At 47.9% G+C, this 21,266-nt stretch overlaps 1 protein-coding gene across 3 annotated transcripts in view; it reads left to right on the top strand.

Moving 5' to 3' along the window:
- Window positions 1-9,710: 9,710 nt before the first annotated feature.
- HLCS (holocarboxylase synthetase) overlaps window positions 9,711-21,266 on the top strand; it is a 194,253-nt gene continuing 182,697 nt past the window's right edge. For 2 of the 3 annotated variants that reach the window (XM_045284665.1, XM_045284666.1), the window contains exons 1-2: window positions 16,528-16,658; window positions 18,837-19,783. In XM_045284665.1, coding sequence (XP_045140600.1) covers window positions 16,607-16,658; window positions 18,837-19,783 — 999 coding nt within the window. In that variant the 5' untranslated portion in view covers window positions 16,528-16,606. Of the gene's footprint in view, window positions 9,848-16,495; window positions 16,659-18,836; window positions 19,784-21,266 lie in introns of those variants that run through there. The other variant, XM_004697332.3, reaches the window with a different exon arrangement.

The following is a 21,266-nucleotide window of genomic DNA, read 5'->3' as shown; positions in this document are numbered from 1 at the left end:
CGGGGCCGGGGTCAGGGCCAGGGGCGGCCCGAATGCGAACCACGAGGAAGCCGGGCTAGTGGACAGAGGCTTGGCTGTCAGCGTTCCAAAGTATGTATGGTCCCGTGTGTGCCCTGCATTGGGGATTATCACCTGAGCACTCTGAGCAGAGCTCACCCGGAGCCTTGGATCCGACTTCATCTTCCCTACCTGCCTGGCTGGCGTTGGGTTGAAACTGAGTTCACTTTTCTCCCAAATCGGTCACTAAGAGGTGACACAAACTTTTGCCCTGCTCTTCCATCTCCTGGATCATTTACCCTCTTTGGTGCAGCACTGCGTGCTGGGATCTCCTTCATCTCGACTGACGTGTGCACAACCTGTTTTGTGGCCCAGTATTTTGGATGGGAGGAGCTCTGGAGGCGCAGTGGCTAAAGCGCCCTGCTGCAAACTACCCATCAGCTGGCTTGCTTTGCAGTAGAAAGATGTGGCGACTTGTCTTCTGAAGGGGAGCGACAGGTGTGTTTGCTTGCTTTTAGGTTTAGGATGAGGCTGCGCTGATGAAGGGTCTGCCACCAACAGTGTGGCTTGGACTGGTTTGGTCTTTGTAAAATCTTGTTCCCTTTGCATTTACTATTGGGGACAGACCCAATCGTTTAGGCTCCATAGTGCAGTTCTGGACAAACAATTTTCACGCCACTGTTTTCATTAACATTTAAAGATATTTTGCTCATAATCGGAGTCTTGCCCTTTGAATGTCTTAGACATTGGCTAATTTTAACATTAAAGCTGTATTTTCTACATATGTGAAATCGTAGTATCTGTGCGGGAATTAGTCTTATATAAGCCTTGAATTAGTCTAATATAGGACTTGAACATAGTCTTATATAAGACTTGAACATTTCTTAGAGAGCATGCTAAAGAGCCCTAGTGACTCAATGGTAAAGTGCTCATGTGCTAGCTGAAAGATCAGCACTTGGAGCCCACCAGATGTTCTGAGGGGAAAGACCTGGAAATTTTGTCCCGTGAAGAATCCAGCGTAGGAAACCCTATGGTGCAGCTTTCTTTGCTCAGTCGCTGAGACTGTGGTGCTGTGGGTTAGGCTTTGGGCTGTTAACTGCAAGGCTAGTGTTTCAAATCCATCAACTGCTCCTTGGGAGAAAAATGAGGCTGTTTGCTCTAGTAAAGATTTACAGTCTAGGACTGGATGGATGACTTTAATTTTTTATTTATGAGACGCCATGGCCCACAACAATAGCAGTGGCAACCTGCTCAGGTAGGAATCCTTGGGTGGTGCAAACTGTTAATAACCGGGACTGCTAACCCAAAGGTTGGAGGTTTGAGTCTACCCAGAGGCACCTGAAAGAAAGGCCTGGTGATCTACTTCAGAGAAATCAGCTGTTAAAAATCCTATGGAGCACATGAGGTTCCCATGAGCTGGAATCAATCCAGGAAGGAAGTTTAGGTCTGCTGCTACCAAGTCAAAAGTACCCTTGTAAACATTCTAGAACAGGGGTCCTCTTAAACAGGGGGCCAGTTCACTGTCCCTCAGACCCGGAAAGCGGAAAAATTGAGGGGTGGTTTTCCCAATGAAGCCATTTCCAAAATGAGCTATTATGTAAAACTACCGTTAGGGTTTAGGTGAGAGTAGAAATTTTGAATGTACAGAATACTGAGATGTAGATGACTTTGTCAACTCTCTTAGAAGACAGTTTTACTTTTGAACATCTATTAACTATTCTCTATAGCACTACCTGACATCTAGTTGATTCTGACTCAGGGACTAGATTCCAACTCAGGATGACCCTTCTGTCAGAGTAAAACTTTAGAGAATGTTCAGTGACTGCCTTTTTTTTGAAGTAGCTCACCAGGACTTTCTTCTGAGGTGTTTGTAGATGGACTTGAACCGCCAACCATTTGTTGAGCCGCTGAGCCCATTAAACCATTTGTACCACCCGGGACTAACTTGAACGAAGGCTTCTCAGCTCCTGTCAACTCTCCATCCCCGTGCTGAGGGCTGCACATGCAGAGAGACCCTCTCAGGGATCTGCAACTTGTGTTGTCTCAAGTGGCCCCAGGCCCCAGCATAACTGGACTGCCTTGTCCTGTGCCCTCACAGAGCATAGTTTTTCATGTTTCCAGTTTCTGTCTTTCATTAGAGACTGGGCCTTGATTTATAATAGCTATTTAGGGTTAAAAAGAGTGAAGAATGTTTCTTTTTTTTTTAAATCATTTTATTAGGGGCTCATACAACTCTTATCATAATCCATACACACATCAATTGTGTAAAGCGCCTTTGTACATTCATTGCCCTCATCATTCTCAAAACATTTCCTCTCCACTTAAACCCCTGGCATTAGGTCCTCATTTTTCCCTTCCATCCCCGCTCCCCGCTCCCCCCTCCTTCATGAGCCCTTGATAGTTTATAAATTGTTATTTTGTCATATCTTGCCCTGCCTGACATCTCCCTTCACCCACTTTTCTGTTGTCTGTCCCCCAGGGCGGAGGTCACATATAGTTCCTTGTAATCTGTTCCCTCTTTCCTACCCACTCTCCCTCTACCCTCCCTGTTTCGCCACTCACACCACTGGTCCTGTAGGGCTCATCCGCCCTGGATTCCCTGTATTTTCAGTTCCTATCTGTACCAGTGTACATCCTCTGGTCTAGCCAGACTTGCAAGGTCGAATTCGAGTCATGGTAGTGGGAGCGGGGAGGAAACATTTAGGAACTAGAGGAAAGTTGTATTTTTCATTGTTGCTACATCACACCCTGACTGGCTCATCTCCTCCCTGAGACCCCTCTGCAAGGGGATCTATGGTAAGATTTTTTGTTCTGATGATGCCTTATACCTGATCCCTTCGACACCTCGTGGTTGTATAGGCTGGTGTGCTTCTTCCATGTGGGCTTTGTTGCTTCTGAGCTTGATGGCCACTTGATTACCTTCAAGCCTTTAAGACCCCAGACGCTGTACTTTTTGATAGCCGGGCACCATCAGCTTTCTTCGCCACATTTGCTTATGCACCCGCGTTGTCTTCAGCGGTTGTGTCGGGAAGGTGAGCATCATAGAATGCTAATTTAATAGAAGAAAATATTCTTGCGTTGAGGGAGTACTTGAGTGGAGGCCCAATGCCCTTAATACTAAACCTATAAATATAGGCTCATAGATCTATTTCCCCATCCTCATATAAATATATTTGCTTATGTACATGCCTTTATTTAGACCTCTATAAATGCCCTTTTCCTCCCAGCTCTTGAAAAGAGTGAAGAATGTTTCAATGGTTGCTAATGTGTATCTTTGGATGTTTAAGGCGATGGTTTGAAAGCTTGGCAATTGATTTGTGAAATTTCATTCTTTGTTATTGTGAGATTTTTAAAAAGTGACGACTGACAATGTTGAGGTTTAATGGCTGCCTCATTTTTCCTCTGCTTGGGACGAAGTGTCTGAATCTCCTGCCAAGTTGTCCACAAACCTAACACATTAAAATCAGATACATAAATAAGGACTGTGTTTATGTTATTTAAGTGACTGCTAACATTGATCCCAGGAGCACTGGTGGTGTAGTGGTTATGAGCTGGGCTGCAATCCACAAGGTTGGCAGTTTGAAATCACCCGCTGCTTCTCGGAGAAAGATCGGGCTTTGTATTCCGTAAATAGTTAACAGTCTCAGAAGACAACCAAGGGAGTTCTACCCTGTCACTCACATAGGGTCACTCTGAGTCGGCATCTACTCGATGGCAGTGAGTTTGGCTTTTTGGATCGTTGATCTCACCATAGTGATAGGCTATAATAAGCAAGGAGATTTATACAAACTGGGAATATTAAGCTTTTTGTCTGTCATTTTCCATGTATGAGTAAGATGGATGGCCTTTTTGTTTTAGCCAGCCCCAGTCCAGTTTGTATTCATTCATTCAGCAGGGATTTGGTGTCCCCAGCTAGGGCCCATTTAAACTGCTGTGTGACATAGTGAAGGCTTGATTCTGGATCCCTGGGCCCCCTGATAGGCCTTGCCTCCTGGAGTCAGTAGATGAGGGGCCTTTAAGAAACTCTTGGGAAAATTCCAGTATTTTTCAGTTCCATTTTCCAATAACTTTTTGAAATTATATATAAATAATATATAATTATATTTTTTGACATTTTATATATATAATATATAATATATGGCACATTGTATACCTTGGGCTATTTGGATTGCATAACAATACTTTGGATTTTCTTTTTATGCAGAATAGGAGTATAAAGGCAATTCTTTGAATAACCCTTAGCGCCCAAGAAAACCAAGCCAATCCATTGCTGTTGACTTGCTTCTGACTCTTAGTGATTCTATAGGACAGCATAGAACTGCCACACGGGGCTTCTCCTGCTGTAGTCTTTACAGAAACTCAGCCACATCTCTCTCCAACTCGGCAGTTGGTAGGCTTGAACTGCTGACCTTTTGTAGCCAAATGCCTGAAAACTGTGCCACCAGATGTATTGGATGTCAATAAACAGGGCATTCAGACAGTGTGTCTAAAGGAAGCTTATAATGTGCTGTGAAGTCACTCTTTTCCTCCCTTCCCTTTGCTGGGTTTCACAAGCAGTGTATTTAAAATTTCAAAAGGAAGGAAGGGAGATGGGAGATGGGACTTGCTTGTGGAAGTAGAAGAATTGGCTTGAACAGAGCCATGACCGTCTGGGCAGGGAGTGACCAGAGCATCGGCTGGATAGATGAGGATGTCAGGGAATGCAGGGGACAGGAGAGGCAGCTGGGAAGGGTGGGTTCGAGCTGGAAGCAAACTGCTCTTTGTATTGTAAACTGCACCTACCTTGCTGGCTAGGGCAGTTTGAAAAGTGGTGAGAAACTGGTGATACCAAAGCCTCTCAGATTGAGCTTTAGATTGAGTGTAATGTGAACAGTCAGTGAGTTCAAGATTGGCGAGACACTGGTGCAGTTTCGTAGGGGAGGTAACAGTGGCTCAAAGGAGAATGATTTTCCTTTTGCGTAGCAAAAGTTATGATAGCAGAATCCCACATGATGACTGCTTCCTGAATTGCAAGATCCTTCTCAGTGACTCGGCGTTGATCCCATGGCGGTGAGTTTGGTTTTGCATCTTTTAGCAGTGTAGACGTTTCAATAGTGCCTTACAGAGGCCCTGGGTTTGTACAAAAGAGTTGATGCCCACTGGTAGCTACCCTGTAGGCAGGGTAGAACTGAGACTATGACTCTTTACCGGAGTAGAAAACCCTGTCTTTTTCTTTGATCGACTGGTGGTTTTGAACTACTGACCGTGCAGTTGGTAGTCTAGTGAATAACCACTGTGCCACCAGGGCTTCTGTAAGACACTTAGAAGGATCTGTAAAATAACTTTGCTTTTTTTTGAGCTAAATGATTAACCCCATTCGCCCCCCCCACCCCCCAGAAAATTAAGAACAAAAGAGCAGTAAAGACCAAAACAGCAACAGAGATACAGAGCTGAGCTCTGATGGCATAGTGGCCATGCATTGGGCTACTAACTGCAAAGCCAGCAGTTTGAAACTACCAGTGCTCCACAGGAGACAGATGAGCCGTTCTTTCTCCTCCTGTAAGGAGTTATAGTTTCGGAAACTCACCGAGGGGGTGCTACCCTGTCCCCAGGGTTGCCATGACTCGGCATTGACCCATGGCAGTGAGTCTGGTTTTTACATCTTTAAGCAGTGTGGATGTTTTAGTGCATTAAGAGAGACCCTGGGTTTGTATAAATGGTTAAAATGTAGCTGCTGACTGGAAAGTTGGAAGTTCAAGTCCTTCCAGAGGTGCCTGAGTGGAAAGACATGGTGATCTACTTCTGAATAAAAGCACGGTTCTACCCTGACACTCTCTAGGGTCACCATGAGGCATAGCCAGTTTGATGGCACATGATTTTTGTTCGGTTGATTGGATAGTTAATGTTTTAAAGGTGACTGGACTACTATAGCTAAGGGCTATCTCAATTTATTTGAAGAGGCTTTTTGTGGATGCTATTTAGCCTTAAAGACAGTATTTATTCCATCATCTAGATGTTTAAAGTCAGATTTTTTGTTGATATGAGAAACTTCACTTCTTAACTGTAGACAAATATGTGTGTGTGTACATATAGATATATATTAACTTGGGGAATGTTCTATGTTCTTTTATTTATTTGTTTATTTGCTATATGGTCTTAAAGACGGTCTCCTTTTTTTTCATTATTTAGAGAATACTTTATTAGTTTGTGTTTAATCAAACCCATGTAGATAAGACCTTACATATTTAATACAGTGTGTTTCCCCTGTACAAATGGAAAAACATTTGGACCAATATTGCTGTTAATTTCTGTACAATTCCAACTCAACATGGTACAACTGGGATACTTTTCCAAAGTTGACAACACAGCTAAAGTCTCCAAAATTTCAAATTGTATGTATATTTATATATGTATATATTTATATTTATATAAAAAGACCAATCACAGTGTAATGCATCAATACCAGTAACAGCTTTTCCAGGAGCGTCTCCTTCTGACCTAGTTTCTATGGGGATCCAGTTTGTGCACTGTAAACTACTGGGACTTTGGACACTATTCTTTTGAATCTTTCATGGGCCGCACCAGAGAGACCCGATGTGGAAACCCCACCGAGTGAACTGGGTTTGTTATTTTTGGTGGTGAAATGTATGTAACAAAACATTGCAATCAAATTTCTGTGTGGCATTAACTACAGTCACCACATGGTACAAACAACAAAGTACTCACTGTCATTGAGTCAATTCTGACTCTATAGGGCCGAGTAGAACTGCCCCTGTGAGTTTCTGAGACTGTTAGCTCTTTACAGGAATAGAAAGTCCCATTTTTCTCCCAAGGAGCAGCTGGTGGTTTTGAACTGCTAACTTCATGAATCGCAGCCTAACTCGAAACCACCAGGCCACTATTGTACAGCGGTTAATACTATCCATTTGCAAACTTTTTCGTCTCTCTTAACAAAAACTTTGTGCTCTGGAAGTAATCTCCACCCTCCACTTGCCTTCATGAACTTCAATCTCTGTGTTTTATGTTTAGTTTTTAATTTCAATTGTATTTTTAATTTCCATAGAACACGTTTATGGATATATTACCTTTTATTTCTCCGATCTCTCTGATATTACTGGTTAATATTTGCCTTCGCCTTATCTCTGTGATCTCACATTTCTAGCACAACTATTCTGATCACCTCTTTTCACCCCCTCAGTGAAGGAGGGTCCCTTGCTGTAAATAATACAAGACAAGGGTGCTGGACCGAGCAGATTGACAGCAGCGTGTCGGTCACATGTGCTGGTAGCAGTGGAGGAGACAGGCCAGGCCTGCCAGCAGGAACAGCGTACTCTCTGGCATTCTGTTCACCCTGGCGCTCTAAATTGGGAGTGGGTGGGATGAAGGAGTGTGGTGGGATGGGGCTTGTAGGCTCAGCGTTCATTTGTAGACTTTTAGGTAATGACCCTGATTTCACATACGTCCTAAGGTTCTTCCAGCGGGAATCGTGGAGGCAGTGGCTTCTCAGTAGGGAAACAGGCCCTGATGACCAGCTGTTCCTTACGCACCTGTACCAGTCTGTTCCCTGCCTGCGCTGGAGGCTGGCACGTTCATTTCTGTCTGTGCCTGGGACTTTGACCCAAATGCGTGTATGTGTGCGTGTATGTGTGTGTGTGTTGGTAAAGGGGCTTTTACTACGCCCCCCCCCATGTTAGGTTTTTGTGTTTTCTTCTGTGTTGTGTCTCCCCCCCAACCCCCTTTTAAATTCAGTACACTAGCCAGTCATGATTCTAATGTATATAAAAAACAAAACAAAACACACACATAGACACACCAACCAACCAACCAACCAAAACTCCCCAAACCAAACTCTGCCCTTGAGTTGATCCAACTCATAGCCACCCTACAGGCCAGAGTAGAACTTTTTATGGGAGTAGAAAGCCTCATTTTTCTCCCAGAGACTGGCTGGTTGTTTTGTATCTGCTGACCTTGTGGTTAATAGTCCAATACAATGCGCTAGCAAAGATACACAGACAGACAGACACACACACACACACACACACACACACACACACAGATTGCCTTCCATAGGTGAATGGATAAGCTATGGTACATTCATCCAATGGACTATTATTCAGCAGTAAAAAGAACCAGACCATGAAATGACGTGGAGAAGCCCTTAAATCCTGTTGCTCAGTGAAAGAAGCTAGTCTGAAAAAGCTGCATACTCTCCGATTTCCACTATCTGACATTCTGGAAAAGCCAAAACCAGAGACCGTGAAGAGACCAGGTGCTGGCGGGGCCTCAGGGAGAGGATGACAGGGCCGAATAAGTGAAGCACCGGGGATTTGAGGGATTATGAAACTATTCTGCATGATTCCATAGAACTACACTGTACAAAAGAGTGAACTTTAATGTAAACTATGGACTTCAGTTAATAATGTATCAGTAATCTATCGATTTTAACAAATGCATCAAATATAAATGCAAGGTAATAGTAGGGAAAACTCTGCGGGGGTTGGGGGGGGCGGCAATGGGGGAAAGGACAGGGTTTCTGTACTTTTGCTCTTTTCCTGTAATCCTAAAACTGATTTAAACAATGAATTATATTACTTAAAAAAATTAAAACCATTGTTGGAGTTCAGAGTCATGTTAAATAGTGTCCACTTGCTTCTCTGCACATGGTAGAGGCTTTGCCTGGAAATGCCTGAACCTCTCTGGATGTGACCGTTCAGAACATCCGGAGGAGCCGAGGCTTCTCAGGCCTCAGTGGGAAGAGTGGGGTATTAGTGTTCTGTGAGGAAGGCACGATGGAAGGGGCACTGTGCTCCCTGCCGTCATGGAGGTGGGCGGGGGAGGGCGGGGGTGGGCAAACAAAGGTATGGCTTCTGTTACGATGCAGACACACATGCACAGCTCAGCCTTCTCTGTACATGTGCTTCCAAGCTGTGGACCGGGAAGCATGGGCATCCTAAGCAGAAAAGAACCATGAGTGAGGATAAGCCAGGTTTCAGGATTCATTGCTTGATAATAAATACGCGAGGATAGCAAAGCTGTCATCGGTCATGGTGGAATCGGCAATGGTTTCAGTATCATCGTTAAACAAGAACTACAGGGTTAGGGTGGTCTCAGGAGAGAGTCAGCCTGTGTCGTATATCTTACTTGATGTGTTAGGCTGGGTTGTCTAGAGAAAGAAAGCCAGTGGCATTCATACATGTATGGGGACGAAGCTTATTTCCAGAAGTAATTTTATATTAAGAAGGTGACCTGCCCAACTCAACTCATGTGCCTGGGTCCAGTGCTAGCTGGGGTCCTCTTCAGAGTCATGTAGCTGCAGGCCAGTGAAATAGAATGGTGACGCGGGAGACGGAGATCTCAGGCTGGCGGGTAGAGAGTCTTAGGAATCCGAGGCCAGTGGGAGCATGGCAGGACACAGACAGCTCCCGGGCCAGTGGCCCTCGTGGGGCTGTCCCTGGAGGCACGCACAGAATCCCAGCAAGCAAAGAGGTGAAGTGCGAGGGACGAAAGTTCTCACTGGCTTTCTTTTTAAAAAGGCCATGCCCCCAAGGAGGCATCCCCCAGGTACCACCCGATTGACAGACTGGACTCCATTCTTGCCTCCACACCGGTTCCATCAAGTTGACATCCCTCCTGGGATCACGGAGGAGGGGGTGTGGGCAATTGTTGCTGCAAACGGAAGACTTGGTGTAAAGTGTGTTGACTCCTCTTGTAAATGTCTCTTTCCTCCGTCCAGTCTATCGATGACCTGAACAAATGGGCTCTCTTGCTCGTTTCTCCTTTCGTACTTGAGGCTGAACACATTGCCTTTGTGACCGAGAGCATTTGGGAACGAGGTGCGAGTTTCCAGAGACCTCCTTCCTCGACCGAGACAGTGAGTCCTGTGCTTTTACTTGTGGGCTACGGGGAAATAGACACGTGAATCAAAGTCTCGTTTGCTTTTGTGGTGTGCTCTTTCCCAATCTGCCTGCCTGCTCGCCTTTTTCGGAGATTTGGGGTTGGATACAATATATTGGTACACTGACTTTCTCCGGTTCCTTTTGCTGCTTTTGTAAAGCTGTTCTCTCAACTCACTGCCATTGGGTCAATTCCAACTCATGGGGACCCTAGAGGACAGGGTAGAACTGCCCCCGTGGGTTTCTGAGACTGTCACTCTTTGTGGGAGTAGGAAGCCTCTGCTACCTGCCGCGGGTAGTTTTGGACTGCCGACCTTGTGCTTAGCAGCCCACCCTGTGTGCTCTGTGCCACCAGAGCTCCTGTCCAACGACTAGAATATTTATACCTGTGAGGTCAGATTTAGGAGCCCGGGTTGCATAGTGGGTACAGTCTTGGAAACCCAGGGGCAGTTCTCCCCTGTCCTATAGGGTTGCTACGAGTTGACAGCAACTCGATGTCAGTGAGTTCTAAGTTCAAATTTAGGGCTTATTTTAGACTTTCAGAAGGCGGCATTGCTTGATGCTCTTCCGCTCACATCATCTCATCTCCTTGCTTTTTAAATCAGCCTCTCATTCTCAGTGCCACCAAGTCAATGCTGACTCAGCGACCCTGGAGGACAGGCCGGAACTGCCCTTGGGTGTTCCTGAGACGGTAACTCTTTGTGGGAGTAGAAAGCCTCGTCTTTCTCCCACAGCACAGCTGGTGGTTTTGAGTTGCCGACCTTGCAGTTAACAGCTCACTGTGCAACCCACTACACCACCAAGGCACCTGCTTAAAATAGACCAACCATTTAGCGCAGATGAGCTGGTTTACATTACAGCCTGCTTCCTAGACACCTTGCCTCGACTCGAAGAACGCCGCAAACTCAGCGACATGTCCCAAACTAGTTGTCCCCATTACTCTGGTTTAAAAAGAACCAACAAAAAATACCCTCCCCTCCCAACCCAAGTGATTAACACCCCAGTCTGCTTTTCTTCATGTTTTTCATGATCCAGGTGGATCAGCTAGCGTCTGCCAGGGATACAAGCCTGGCAGGAGATGAACAGATAGGCGTTAGTTGCTGTCAAACTGGCTCTGCCTCACAGTGACCTGGTGCATGACCAGTCCTGTGTCCAAGTCGCCGCTGCCCGTGTGCTTCAGCCCATTGTGGAGGCTGCTGCTTCTGCTTTTAATTTTTATTTATTTACTTTTATTTGCTTTGATTTTAAGCTTGACTTACTCCTGGGCCATGTATTTTTGCTCCTTCAGTTTCTTCTGCGATATCTTTTTCTTCTTTGCAAACTCCTCTTCTGGTTTAGGAAAATGTTGTTCCTTTTCAGTCAGGATAATTTCAGTGTGCCGGGGAAGCTCCTGTATGTGTTGATCGGACCGTGAGCTTTGTTAATTCCAGACAGTGCATCTTGGGGGCTTTGTGCACCCGGATGTGCTCAATGAACAGAGAAGCCATATCTAAACCCTTAAGCTCAGCATTACTCTCTGCATTTTGAAGCATATGCGGCAAAAATTCAGCACTCTTTTGGGCCACCGACCCTGGGTCCATCCCTACTGTCTGGCCTGGCCACACCTACCAACACCACCATTGTAATGTTGGGAGGGCACACACTGCTTCTGCAGAGTGACGTCTTTCAAATATTTGGTGGCTTTCTGGATATGCATCCCCTTGCTGGCCTGGGCAATTTCACAGGTGCTTTTAATATGGACCCGGGGATTGGACCCTCTTGATGTGCATGATTCTGTGGGGTTTTCTGGGTCAAGTGCATAGCGAACCATTTTGGCAGATCACCTCAGCCTGCTATGAGGAGAGTTAACTTTTTTTTTTTTTCATTTTATTAGACTTTGCGGTTCCACCAGGCTCTATTCAGCCAGCAAGTCTGGTCTCTTGCATGATTTTGAGTTTTGTGCACCTGTTTCTCCCACTGCATCCAGGCCTTTCGAATAGAATCCTTTTCAGAGCACCTGTTCCTCTCTCAGAGGGCTGTGCAGACTGATACTTGCATGATCCATTAGTCCTTGGGACTAATAATTTCCATGGGTCTTTGATTGTTTTGACTCTTCTTTCTTCCGAGGGGAAGAGACCAATAGTTGCACCATTTGGCCACTTTTAAGACCGTAATCACTACTCACCAAAGTAGGTTGCAGACTTTGTGGACTATGGTATGCCGGTTCACCTTGGTGACCCCCAAGACAATGCTTCTGAGTCCCCAGACCCAAGGACTCATTCCCCAGACATACCTGGATATGTCTAAGAAGTGCATACAAGTAATGTTTCCCTCTTGTGCTCCACCGGCTGCTGCTGTGTGTGCCTTCCAACCCAGCGTGGTAGCTGACATTCTGTTGTGATCCGTGAAGGTTCACTGGCTGGTTTTTGGAAGTAGATCGCCAGGCTTTTCTTTCTAGTCTGTTTTAGTCTGGAAGTCCCACTGCCACCTGTTCGCCTTGGTTGACCCTTCTGGTATTTGAAATGCTGGTGACATAGTCTCTAGCACCATAGCAACACACCCGCCACCTGAACCTGATGAAATGATGGACAAGTTCCGGCTGTTGTTCATCCTCAGTATCATTTCCAAGTCTTTACCTGGTCAATTTGTTGTGTCACACTCCTGCATCTGTGGAGTATAACTATTGACACTCCTGCTTGATTTTTTGATTCGTGAATAATCTTCTCTTAACACATTACTGACAGGTCATGAGTGTACTTGTGTTTCCGTACCCAAACATTAATGACTAGTCACAAGGTCACTCATGCTTGCATGTACACATTTATTGCAGTTTCTAGGCTGAAAGCAATAAAGTGCTTTATAGGAGCCAGCTGCATGAGATAGTTTCAGCTTGAAATAGTCAGCAGAGGGTTGAAAGCATCGTCCACCTGCCCCTATCCATTGCCCTGAAGTTGATTCTGATTTATAGTGACTCCATTGGATAGAATATAACTGCTCCTTAGGCTTTCTGAGAGTGAATCTTTACAGGAGTAGACAGCCTCATCTTTCTCTCATGGAGTGGTTAGTAGCCCAGCGCTTAACCCACGATGCCACAGGGCTCCTTAACGGCTCCGTAAGACATAGTATCTCTTTACATAATAGAGAACAAAGATGGACTTTATAGCAGTCCTTCCCCCCTCTGCTCCCACACACAGACAGGCAGCAAGACTATGTAAGAATAAGTGAAAGTCAAGAAGAACCTCCTCCCTTTAGTCTCATAGCCCTGCTGGCATAGTGGTTATGCATTGGGCTGCTAACCACAAGGTCAGTAGTTCGAACCACCAGCTTTTCCTCAAGAGAAAGACAAGGGTTTCTGCTCCTGCAAAGAGTTACAGTCACGGAAACCCACAGGGGCAGCTCTCCGCTGCCCTAGAGGATCATTATGAATTAGAATTGATTTGATAACAGTGAGTTTAGGTTCCAATTTTAGTATCCTAGTTTAAAAACCTTCACTTCTTCATATCGCCCTTCTTCCTCCATCCAGTTCATTACTAGAACTTTAAAACACATGGCATGTAACCGACGGGGCAATGGTGGCCCAGTGATAGAATGCTCACCTTCTACATGGAAGACCCAGGCCTGACTCGGCCAGTTTACCTCATCAGAGTAACCATCTATCTATTAGTGGAGGCTTGCATGCCCCTGTGATCCTGAACAGGTTTCAGCAGAGCTTCCAGATGAGGAGTGACTAGGAAGAAAGGCCTGGCCACCTACTCCTGAAAATCAGCCCACGAAAACCCTATGGATTGCTTGGCCCCGTCCACAACCAATCATGGGGACGGTACAAAAGCAAGCAGCAGCTCCCTGCATCGGGAAGGGGGGCCCTGAGTAGTTAGGAGCTGACTTGACATCCGTTAAGACGACTCGCTAACTCTTACTGCCCTCGAGGCCATGCCGACTCACAGCGACCCCGCAGGACAGGGTAGAACTGCTCCTCTGAGTTTCCGAGACTGGGACCCCTCTTTACGGGAATAGAAAGCCCTGGCTCTCACCCGAAAGGAGGACAGAAACATGTAATTAAGTTGATCCCAAAGAGGAGAAAGGAAAGTGAGCAGAGGAGGTTCTCTGACCCCAGGGGCTGATCAGACCTGGTTTCTTCTCTCATTGTGCAGGACTTGAGCCTCCAGGGGCATGCGGCAGGCAGCCGAGGAAGGGCCCGCAGTTCAGGTCACGCTTGGTGCATTTCATTCGGTGCTTTTTCAGCTGGGCTTTCTCTGGCTTGCGAGTTGAATTGTGTGGCCCTAATCAATGGTGCCACCGTGTGCAGGGCTCCCTTTGTTCAGGGCCAGCCAGGCCTTCCTCAGCTTTGATCTCTGGCTTGACTTCCTCTTCTTCCTGCAAAAGCTCCAACCTGCAGTGGCCGTGTTTGCTTTCCCCCACGGGGCGGGGTGGGGGGTATGCATCCCACAGGAGGTATCGGTGTCAGGGCCAGCTTTGATCGGGCACCCAGTGCTATCTGCAGGCGTCTGCATGGTCTGCGGCTCATGACCCACGTTCCTAGAATAAAGGAAGTGCACTTAGGTGGGGAGGTGCCTGGGCATTTGGTCAGGGAGGTGTGTGTATCATGTTCTTGGCCTCTTCCTGCCCTCCCCGCTCCTTTGTTTACCTCCTTGGCTCCTGCTTCAGAGGTGTGGGAGAAGGTAATGATGGCCCCTTTGACACCAAGTGCCTGCTTCTAAGGAGCCCTGGTGGGGTAGTGGTTGTGTGGGTCTCTCAGGGAGAAAGACACAAAGACAGGGCTTTCTTCTCCCATAAACAGTTACCACTTCGTCTCTGAAACCCACAGGGGGTGGCTATGAGCATTTTGAGACTACTTTCAGGCGGCACACCCCCTTCGGCTTCCACCACAAACGACAACAGGAAAACCCACTGCCCCAGAGTCGATTCCCACTCACAGGCTGCTCCTTAGGATTCCTGAGCCTTTATGGGAGCTCAGCCTCATCTAATCGTGGTCTCCACAATGGAATTCTGGGCTGGTGCTCCATGGAGGCCCACGGAGCTCCCAGGAAGCATTTGTCCTCATCCTGTGGTTTTGAGCCAGGCACCAAAGCTCTTAGCCCCCAGGGCTCCTGTGACTAGCACAGGGTTATGAAAGTAGTTTGTTTCTGAAGAAACCTTTGGTAGGCTGAAATGGTGGAAAGCGAAGAAGCAATTACTATTAGTTTATATGCTTGTTTGTTTGTTTTAAGCCCCCCCAGATTGAAAAAACAAACAAACAAAAACCCCATGTAAGGAGTCATAGTAAATACCACCCAGAACTAACACAACACAAACACAGGGTGTTCACAGACAGCTCTTCAAGCTGAGCAGTTGGGGGTAGGACCCGGGTAAGGAGCTTGGCAATGTCTCTGCTGCCGCCTGGGGTGCACCCTACCTCTCTGACGGCTCCCTGCCAAACGATATCCTGGAAAACAGGTACTAATGTAAACGCAGGGTGGCACCGAGTGAACTTTGGGGAAGAGGGAACACCTGTATTCCCATTCTAACAATGAGAAAGCCGAGCTTTGAGAGGTTCAGAGATTTGCTCTAACCCCTCCGTGGTCTCCCGTCTCCACTAGAAACCCCTCAGAGCATTTGCAGATAATCTGAGCTCTGTTTTAAATTCCCAGCGCTCTAGCGAAGGCTTTAAGGACTGCTTTGTTTGGTCTCGTGTTCCCTGCCCTCTTGTGGTGGAAATGTGAACTTACAGGGACCGCGCTTAGGGGTTGTAAGTGTCCCCACTTGTCAGTGAGCAGTCTCAGCAGTGGAGAGTCCGCAGCAGCAGAGTCTGGAGGAGGGCTTGGGACTCTGAAGTTTTATGGTCCTTCCAGGTGAGACAAGCTGGTCTATAGGCTGTGAATGCAGACCCGTTGTTTGAGCTCCTTGTTTTCTGTTCGTGAAGGGTCTTTCTGATGTCAGGAAGTGTAATGGTAGTGGCATGCAGATTGGACTGCGAACCCCAGGGTCAGCAGTTAGAAACCACCAGCCGCCCTGTGGGAGAAATCTTTTTACTCCCTATAAAGAGTTCCAGTCTCAGAAACCCCCGGGGGTGGGGACAGTTCCACCCTGCCCTAGGGTCTCTATGCCGTGGCATTGATGGCCATGAGTCAGGTAGTCAAGGGCTGTTCTGATTTTCTGACTCTGAGAAGGACCGTTTCTCTGTTTATGTTCTTTGAGAAGTGCTTGAGCCGTTGAGCGGGTTATGCTGAGTGCTTTGTAAGCACTGTGGTCCCTGGGTGCTGCCGATGGTTTGTACACATACTGCTCACCAGAGAGTGGGGGGTTCGAGTCTAGCCAGGGGCACCCTGGAAGAAAGGCGTGGTGACCTCCTTCTAAGCAACGAGCCACTGAAAACCCTGTGGAGCCCAGTTAGTTCTGCTCTGACACCGATGAGGTTGCTGTGAGCCAGAATCTGACATCAGCCAATTCAGCACTGTTGTCAGACAGGAAATGAGAATGTCCGTGCCCAAACCACTGACATTAAACAGATGGATGTCTGCCGTCTCCTTGCCTTGGTCCGTAATGCAGTGGTGCAGATCTGTAGGGGAAAAGAAGGCATTTGGTTACTTCAGAGATGTAAACATGTCAACCTCCCTCTCTCTTCCTCCTCCCCACCTGCTGTTCCTTAGGTTGTGAAGTGGTCAGACTGCTGCCTGCTGCTGGCTTGTAGACCTGGGGACCCTTACCAGCTAATCGCTAAAGCAAGCGTGGACGACTTCAGCAAGCTGGGAGTCGCGTTCATGGAAGACAGACTCCAGATGGACAATGGGCTGATACCCCAGAAGATTGTTTGTAAGGGACTTTAGAAAATGTTAAAAAATTTTTTTTTTTATCATAGCAGGTCACTGTAGTTTGTTAGCTGAAGAACTGCCAAATATCCCTTTCCAGTATGGCTTCAACCCTCTGCCACTGAGTGGATTCCACCTCATAGGGACTCTACAGGACAGAATAGGACTGTCCTGTGGAGTGTCCAGGGCTGTAAATCTTTATAGGAGCAAATGACTGCGACTCTCTCCCACTGAGTGGATGGTGGGTTCAAACAACCAACCTTTCATTGAGCAGTCCGCGCTAGTCTACTGTGCTACCGGGGCTCTTTGGATAGTGTCAAACCATCGAGTTGATTCTGATCCATGACAAGCCTCATCTTCTTCCTGCTGTGTGGCTTGAGCACACTGCTTGTTTTCATTCAATGCAGTAGTGCAACATTCATACAGGGGTCAGGTTTTAGTTTTTGTTTGTTTTGAGGTGTTTATTCCTTAGTACTGTACATCTTTAGTGTGTATTGAATTTCCAGATCCAAGATTTTCGATAACTGCATTGTCTAGGAAATGACATTCAAGTTTAGGACCCATAAATGATATAATTCAGATAACAGTATAACTGGTTTCTAGACTGTAACCCCAAACCAAGCTCATTGCCACAGAGTCAATTCCAATTCATAGTGACCCTACAGGACAAGTTAGAACTGTCCTGGTGGATTTCTGAGATTGTGATACTCTATAAGAGTAGAAAGCCTCACCAGAGGAGGTACACTGGTACAGATAGGAAATGAAAATACAGGGAATCCAGGACGGATGAGCCCTATAGGACCAGTGGTGTGAGTGGCAAAACAGGGAGGGTAAAGGGAGAATGGGTAGGAAAGAGGGAACCGATTACATGGAACTGTGTGTGACTTCCTCCCTGGGGGACAGACAACCGAAAAGTGGGTGAAGGGAGACGTTGGACAGGGCAAGATATGACAAAATACCCATTTATAAACTATCAAGGGCTCATGCGGGAGTGGGGAGCAGGGAGGGAGGGGAAAAATGAGGACCTAATGTCGGGGGTTTAAATGGAGAGAAAATGTTTTGAGAAACGATGTACAAATGCGCTTTACACAATTGATGTGTGTATGGATTGGGATAACAGTTGTATGAGCCCCTAATTAAATGTTAAAAAAAAAAAAAGAGTAGAAAGCCTCATTTTGATCCCAAGGAGTAGCTTGTGGTTTCAAACTGCTGACCTTGTAATTAGCAGCCCAACTAGTAGCCCACTGTGCCAACTCAATGATATGGGAGCAGAAGCATTATTATTCTGAAGTTCTCAGTCGAACTACTTCTTACTAAAAACCTTTGGAACAGTCCTTTCTTTCAGGAAAGGCACAAAATGTTCTTTCTAAATTAACGGAAAAGTGGCCTTAAATGTCTGTGCACGTCTTTCTAACTCAGGAACAGATGAGTATTTGCGTATCCGCTCCCTAGATATGCACATGTCCCCAGTCCCTTGAGTTGTGAGGGCCACGTGCCACAGGCTACGCCTGGCACAAAGCAGGTTCCCTGTCAGTTTTGTCGCTTAATTCCCGTCCTGAAGAACCTTTTCCCTCCGTGACCCTGAGTGCGTGTTTCTCCTGGGGTGTGCTTTGAGAGACCTGGAAGAGGTTGCCGTCATGTCGGTTCCACTTCGTGGTGACCCGTGGGTGTCAGAGCAGAACTGGGCTCCACAGGGTTTTCAACGGCTGATTTTTTGGGAAGAAGATTCCCCAAGCCTCTCTTCCATGGCGACTGGGTGATTTCAGACTGCCGACCTTTCGGTGGAGCAGCCAGTGTAATGAGCGCTGCCCAGGGACTTCCACATAAAGCATCTGTCGTGGCAGGGGACAGCTAACAACCACGATGGACGGGGCAGCATCGGCTTTCTGAATCTTAGTCAGTAGAGGAGGGGAGGGAGGAGCTGAAGGCTCTGCAGTTTGTAGGGGAAAGATGTTGAGAAAGGTGGCCTGGGGCACCTGGTGGCTCCATGGGCATCCTCCCAGCATGTGGGCACAATGGCGTGGCTCCCAGGGATGCCGCTGCAGAGTTGAGGGGAGAGGCGGGTGGGAGCTGGGTGGGTTGTCAGGCTTGGTGTGAGAGCCTTGGCGAGGCCAAAGAGCGTGACGAGACTCTTGACCTGGGCTGCGTGACTGACTGTGTCTCCCGTTCTTGCTTGCTGTAGCAGTGCATTTTCAGGACTCCGCTCTGAAGGACCTTAAGGGCCAGACCTCCGACAAGCACGCACAGGCCATGCAGCCGCACCCTGAACCTCCCACGGAGACGATGCCCGAGCCGGACGCCGCAGCGCATGCCGGCAAAGATGATCCGCAGCTTCTGAGGGAAGAGCCCAAGCAGGGGTTGGGCAGTGGCTCTGGGGCAGACCCCGGTGAGGAGAGTGACCGAGGAGCTGGCTCCACGGAGCATCACGGCCTCCATCTCTTTAGTTGCCACGAGTGTTTGGAGCTCGAGACTAGCACCATCGAGTCCATCAAGTTTGCTTCTGCAGAGAACATTCCGGATCTCCCCTACGACCACAGCAGCAGCTCTGAGAGCGTGGCTGACGAGCCCTCTGCTGACAGAGAAGGGAGGAGAGTCACCACCACGGGCAAGGTACCCAACATCCTGGTCTATGTGGGCCCCGATTCCAAGGAAGCCCAGGGCAGGTGCCAACATGTGCAGGCTATGTTGGCTGACTGTGTGGACACCGAGCGCTATACCATCTACCACCTGTGGGAGGACAGCGCACTCAGTGATCCGTGGCTGGACAACTGCCTGCTGCTGGTGCTCGCCACCCCGGAGCCCGTTCCCAGCACCCTGGACCAGAAGGTCATTGCCTATCTTACTCAGGGAGGGAAGGTGCTGGGCTTGTCTTCTTCCTTCACGTGTGGTGGCCTCCAGGTGGCCAGCAAGGGGCCCCCGCAGAAGACAGTGCAGAACCTACTCTTCTGCGGGACCGAGCGGAATGAGGTGAGGCTCAGTGTGCTGAGCAGTGGCTGCTTCTATGAAGAGAGCCCGGGGGACACGCTCGGCCTAGGCAAGCTGCAGGGCCACCTGGACAACGTGGACAAGGACAGGATGATCGTGCAAGTGCCTTTTGGACCACTCGGAGGAGAAGCTGTCCTTTGCCAGGTACTGAGACTCCCGTTGACGTAATGGTTTCTGGGGGCCCTTTCCAGGAGTGTCTCTGACAGGGCGCAGGGTGTTAAGGCTGCTGGTGAGGGTTTAAGGGTTCCACCCTTCGGAGTGCTGTGGGCTGCTTCTGACTGTTAGTTGGGACTTGGTGCTGCTGATGAGAGGGCCCAATTCAGGGCTGTGGTGTGGCCTGCATTAACCGGGTTATAGAGGAAGGAGGCAGGAGCTGGCTGCTGCCAGTGACTGGGGCATCCCCTGGCTCACGGCAAGCTAACATCCAGCAGAACCAAGCCTGGCCCAGTGTGGGCGCCACCACAGCACCACCAGATGTTGGAGTCCACCGCTGCGGCTGTGGTGCCGGGCCATCGAGGGTCTCCCTGGTCCTCGTAGGCCTCTCACTTCACTGCTCCCTCCCAATGAGGGTCCTGAGCAAATTCTCTGGCTCTTTTTCAGAGGCAGACAGCCAGGCCTTCCTTCCTAGTCTGTGTCTGGAAGCTCTCGGGAAGTGCCCACTGTGGGTGAGCCTGCTAGTGTTTGAAGTCTGGCAGCAGAGCTCCCAGCATCACAGCAGCACACAAGCTGACAGATGGTCATGGAGGAGGTGTGATCGTTAACTAACCTTTTGAGATAACCAAGGGTTAGGCAGAAAATTCTGTTTTAATATATTTTGTTCTGGTTTTGAACATAATTGGTGGTCATCTTTCCAAAATACCTCCATCAACCTCCTTGCCTCACAGTGCAGCCTGGCTAACACACCGGGGCCTTTATTTAACGCCAGGCTCAGGATTCCAAATAGGAGGGACCATCACCGTAAAATATCAGAGCTGCTCTCATGGAGCGGACTCTGCTCACCGCTGCTGGGACGGTTAGGAGGTTGGGGTTCAAGATCTTCAGATTCTGAATTCCTTTCTTACAATCTGTCTCTCACAACACCCGACGTCCCTGGGCAGCACAAATGGCGTAGCTTGCCTGCTGACAAATGCTAGGGGTTCGACTCCCCCAGGCTCTCTGCGGAAGAAAGGCCTGGCAACCTGCTTCTGCAAAACATGCGGGCTCAGAGGTGCCTGGGTGACAGCAGGTTTTCTTCTGAGATGTAAAAGCTGCTGAGAGGCTAGTGGAGTTATTTAGATTTATGGTGCGTTAATACATCAGAAAACCCAAACAACAGCAACTCACTGACATCCACTCTATGCCAACTCATAGCAACCCGATAGGACAGGGTAGAACTGCCCCTGAGAGTTGCTGAGACTACAACTCTTTACGGGAGTAGAAAGCCTGTCTTTCTCCCGAGGAGTGGCTTGTGGTTTTGAACTGCTGGCCTTGTGGCTAGCAACCCAATGAGTAACCACTATGCCACCAGGACTTCTTGTATGAATCCATAGGTGAGGGGAAATAAATGGAAAGGGAGAAGCTGAGAAGAAGCTGATGCACCTCTTTCTTTCTTAGGAGTTCTTGTGGCTCTTTAATGCCCCCCCCCCCC

Source organism: Echinops telfairi, unplaced genomic scaffold (assembly GCF_000313985.2).
Source record: "Echinops telfairi isolate 266 unplaced genomic scaffold, ASM31398v2 ScPeMD7_7469;HRSCAF=8507_0, whole genome shotgun sequence".
In the NCBI taxonomy this organism is placed as follows: domain Eukaryota; kingdom Metazoa; phylum Chordata; class Mammalia; order Afrosoricida; family Tenrecidae; genus Echinops; species Echinops telfairi.
This window is presented reverse-complemented; position numbering and strand designations above follow the sequence as displayed.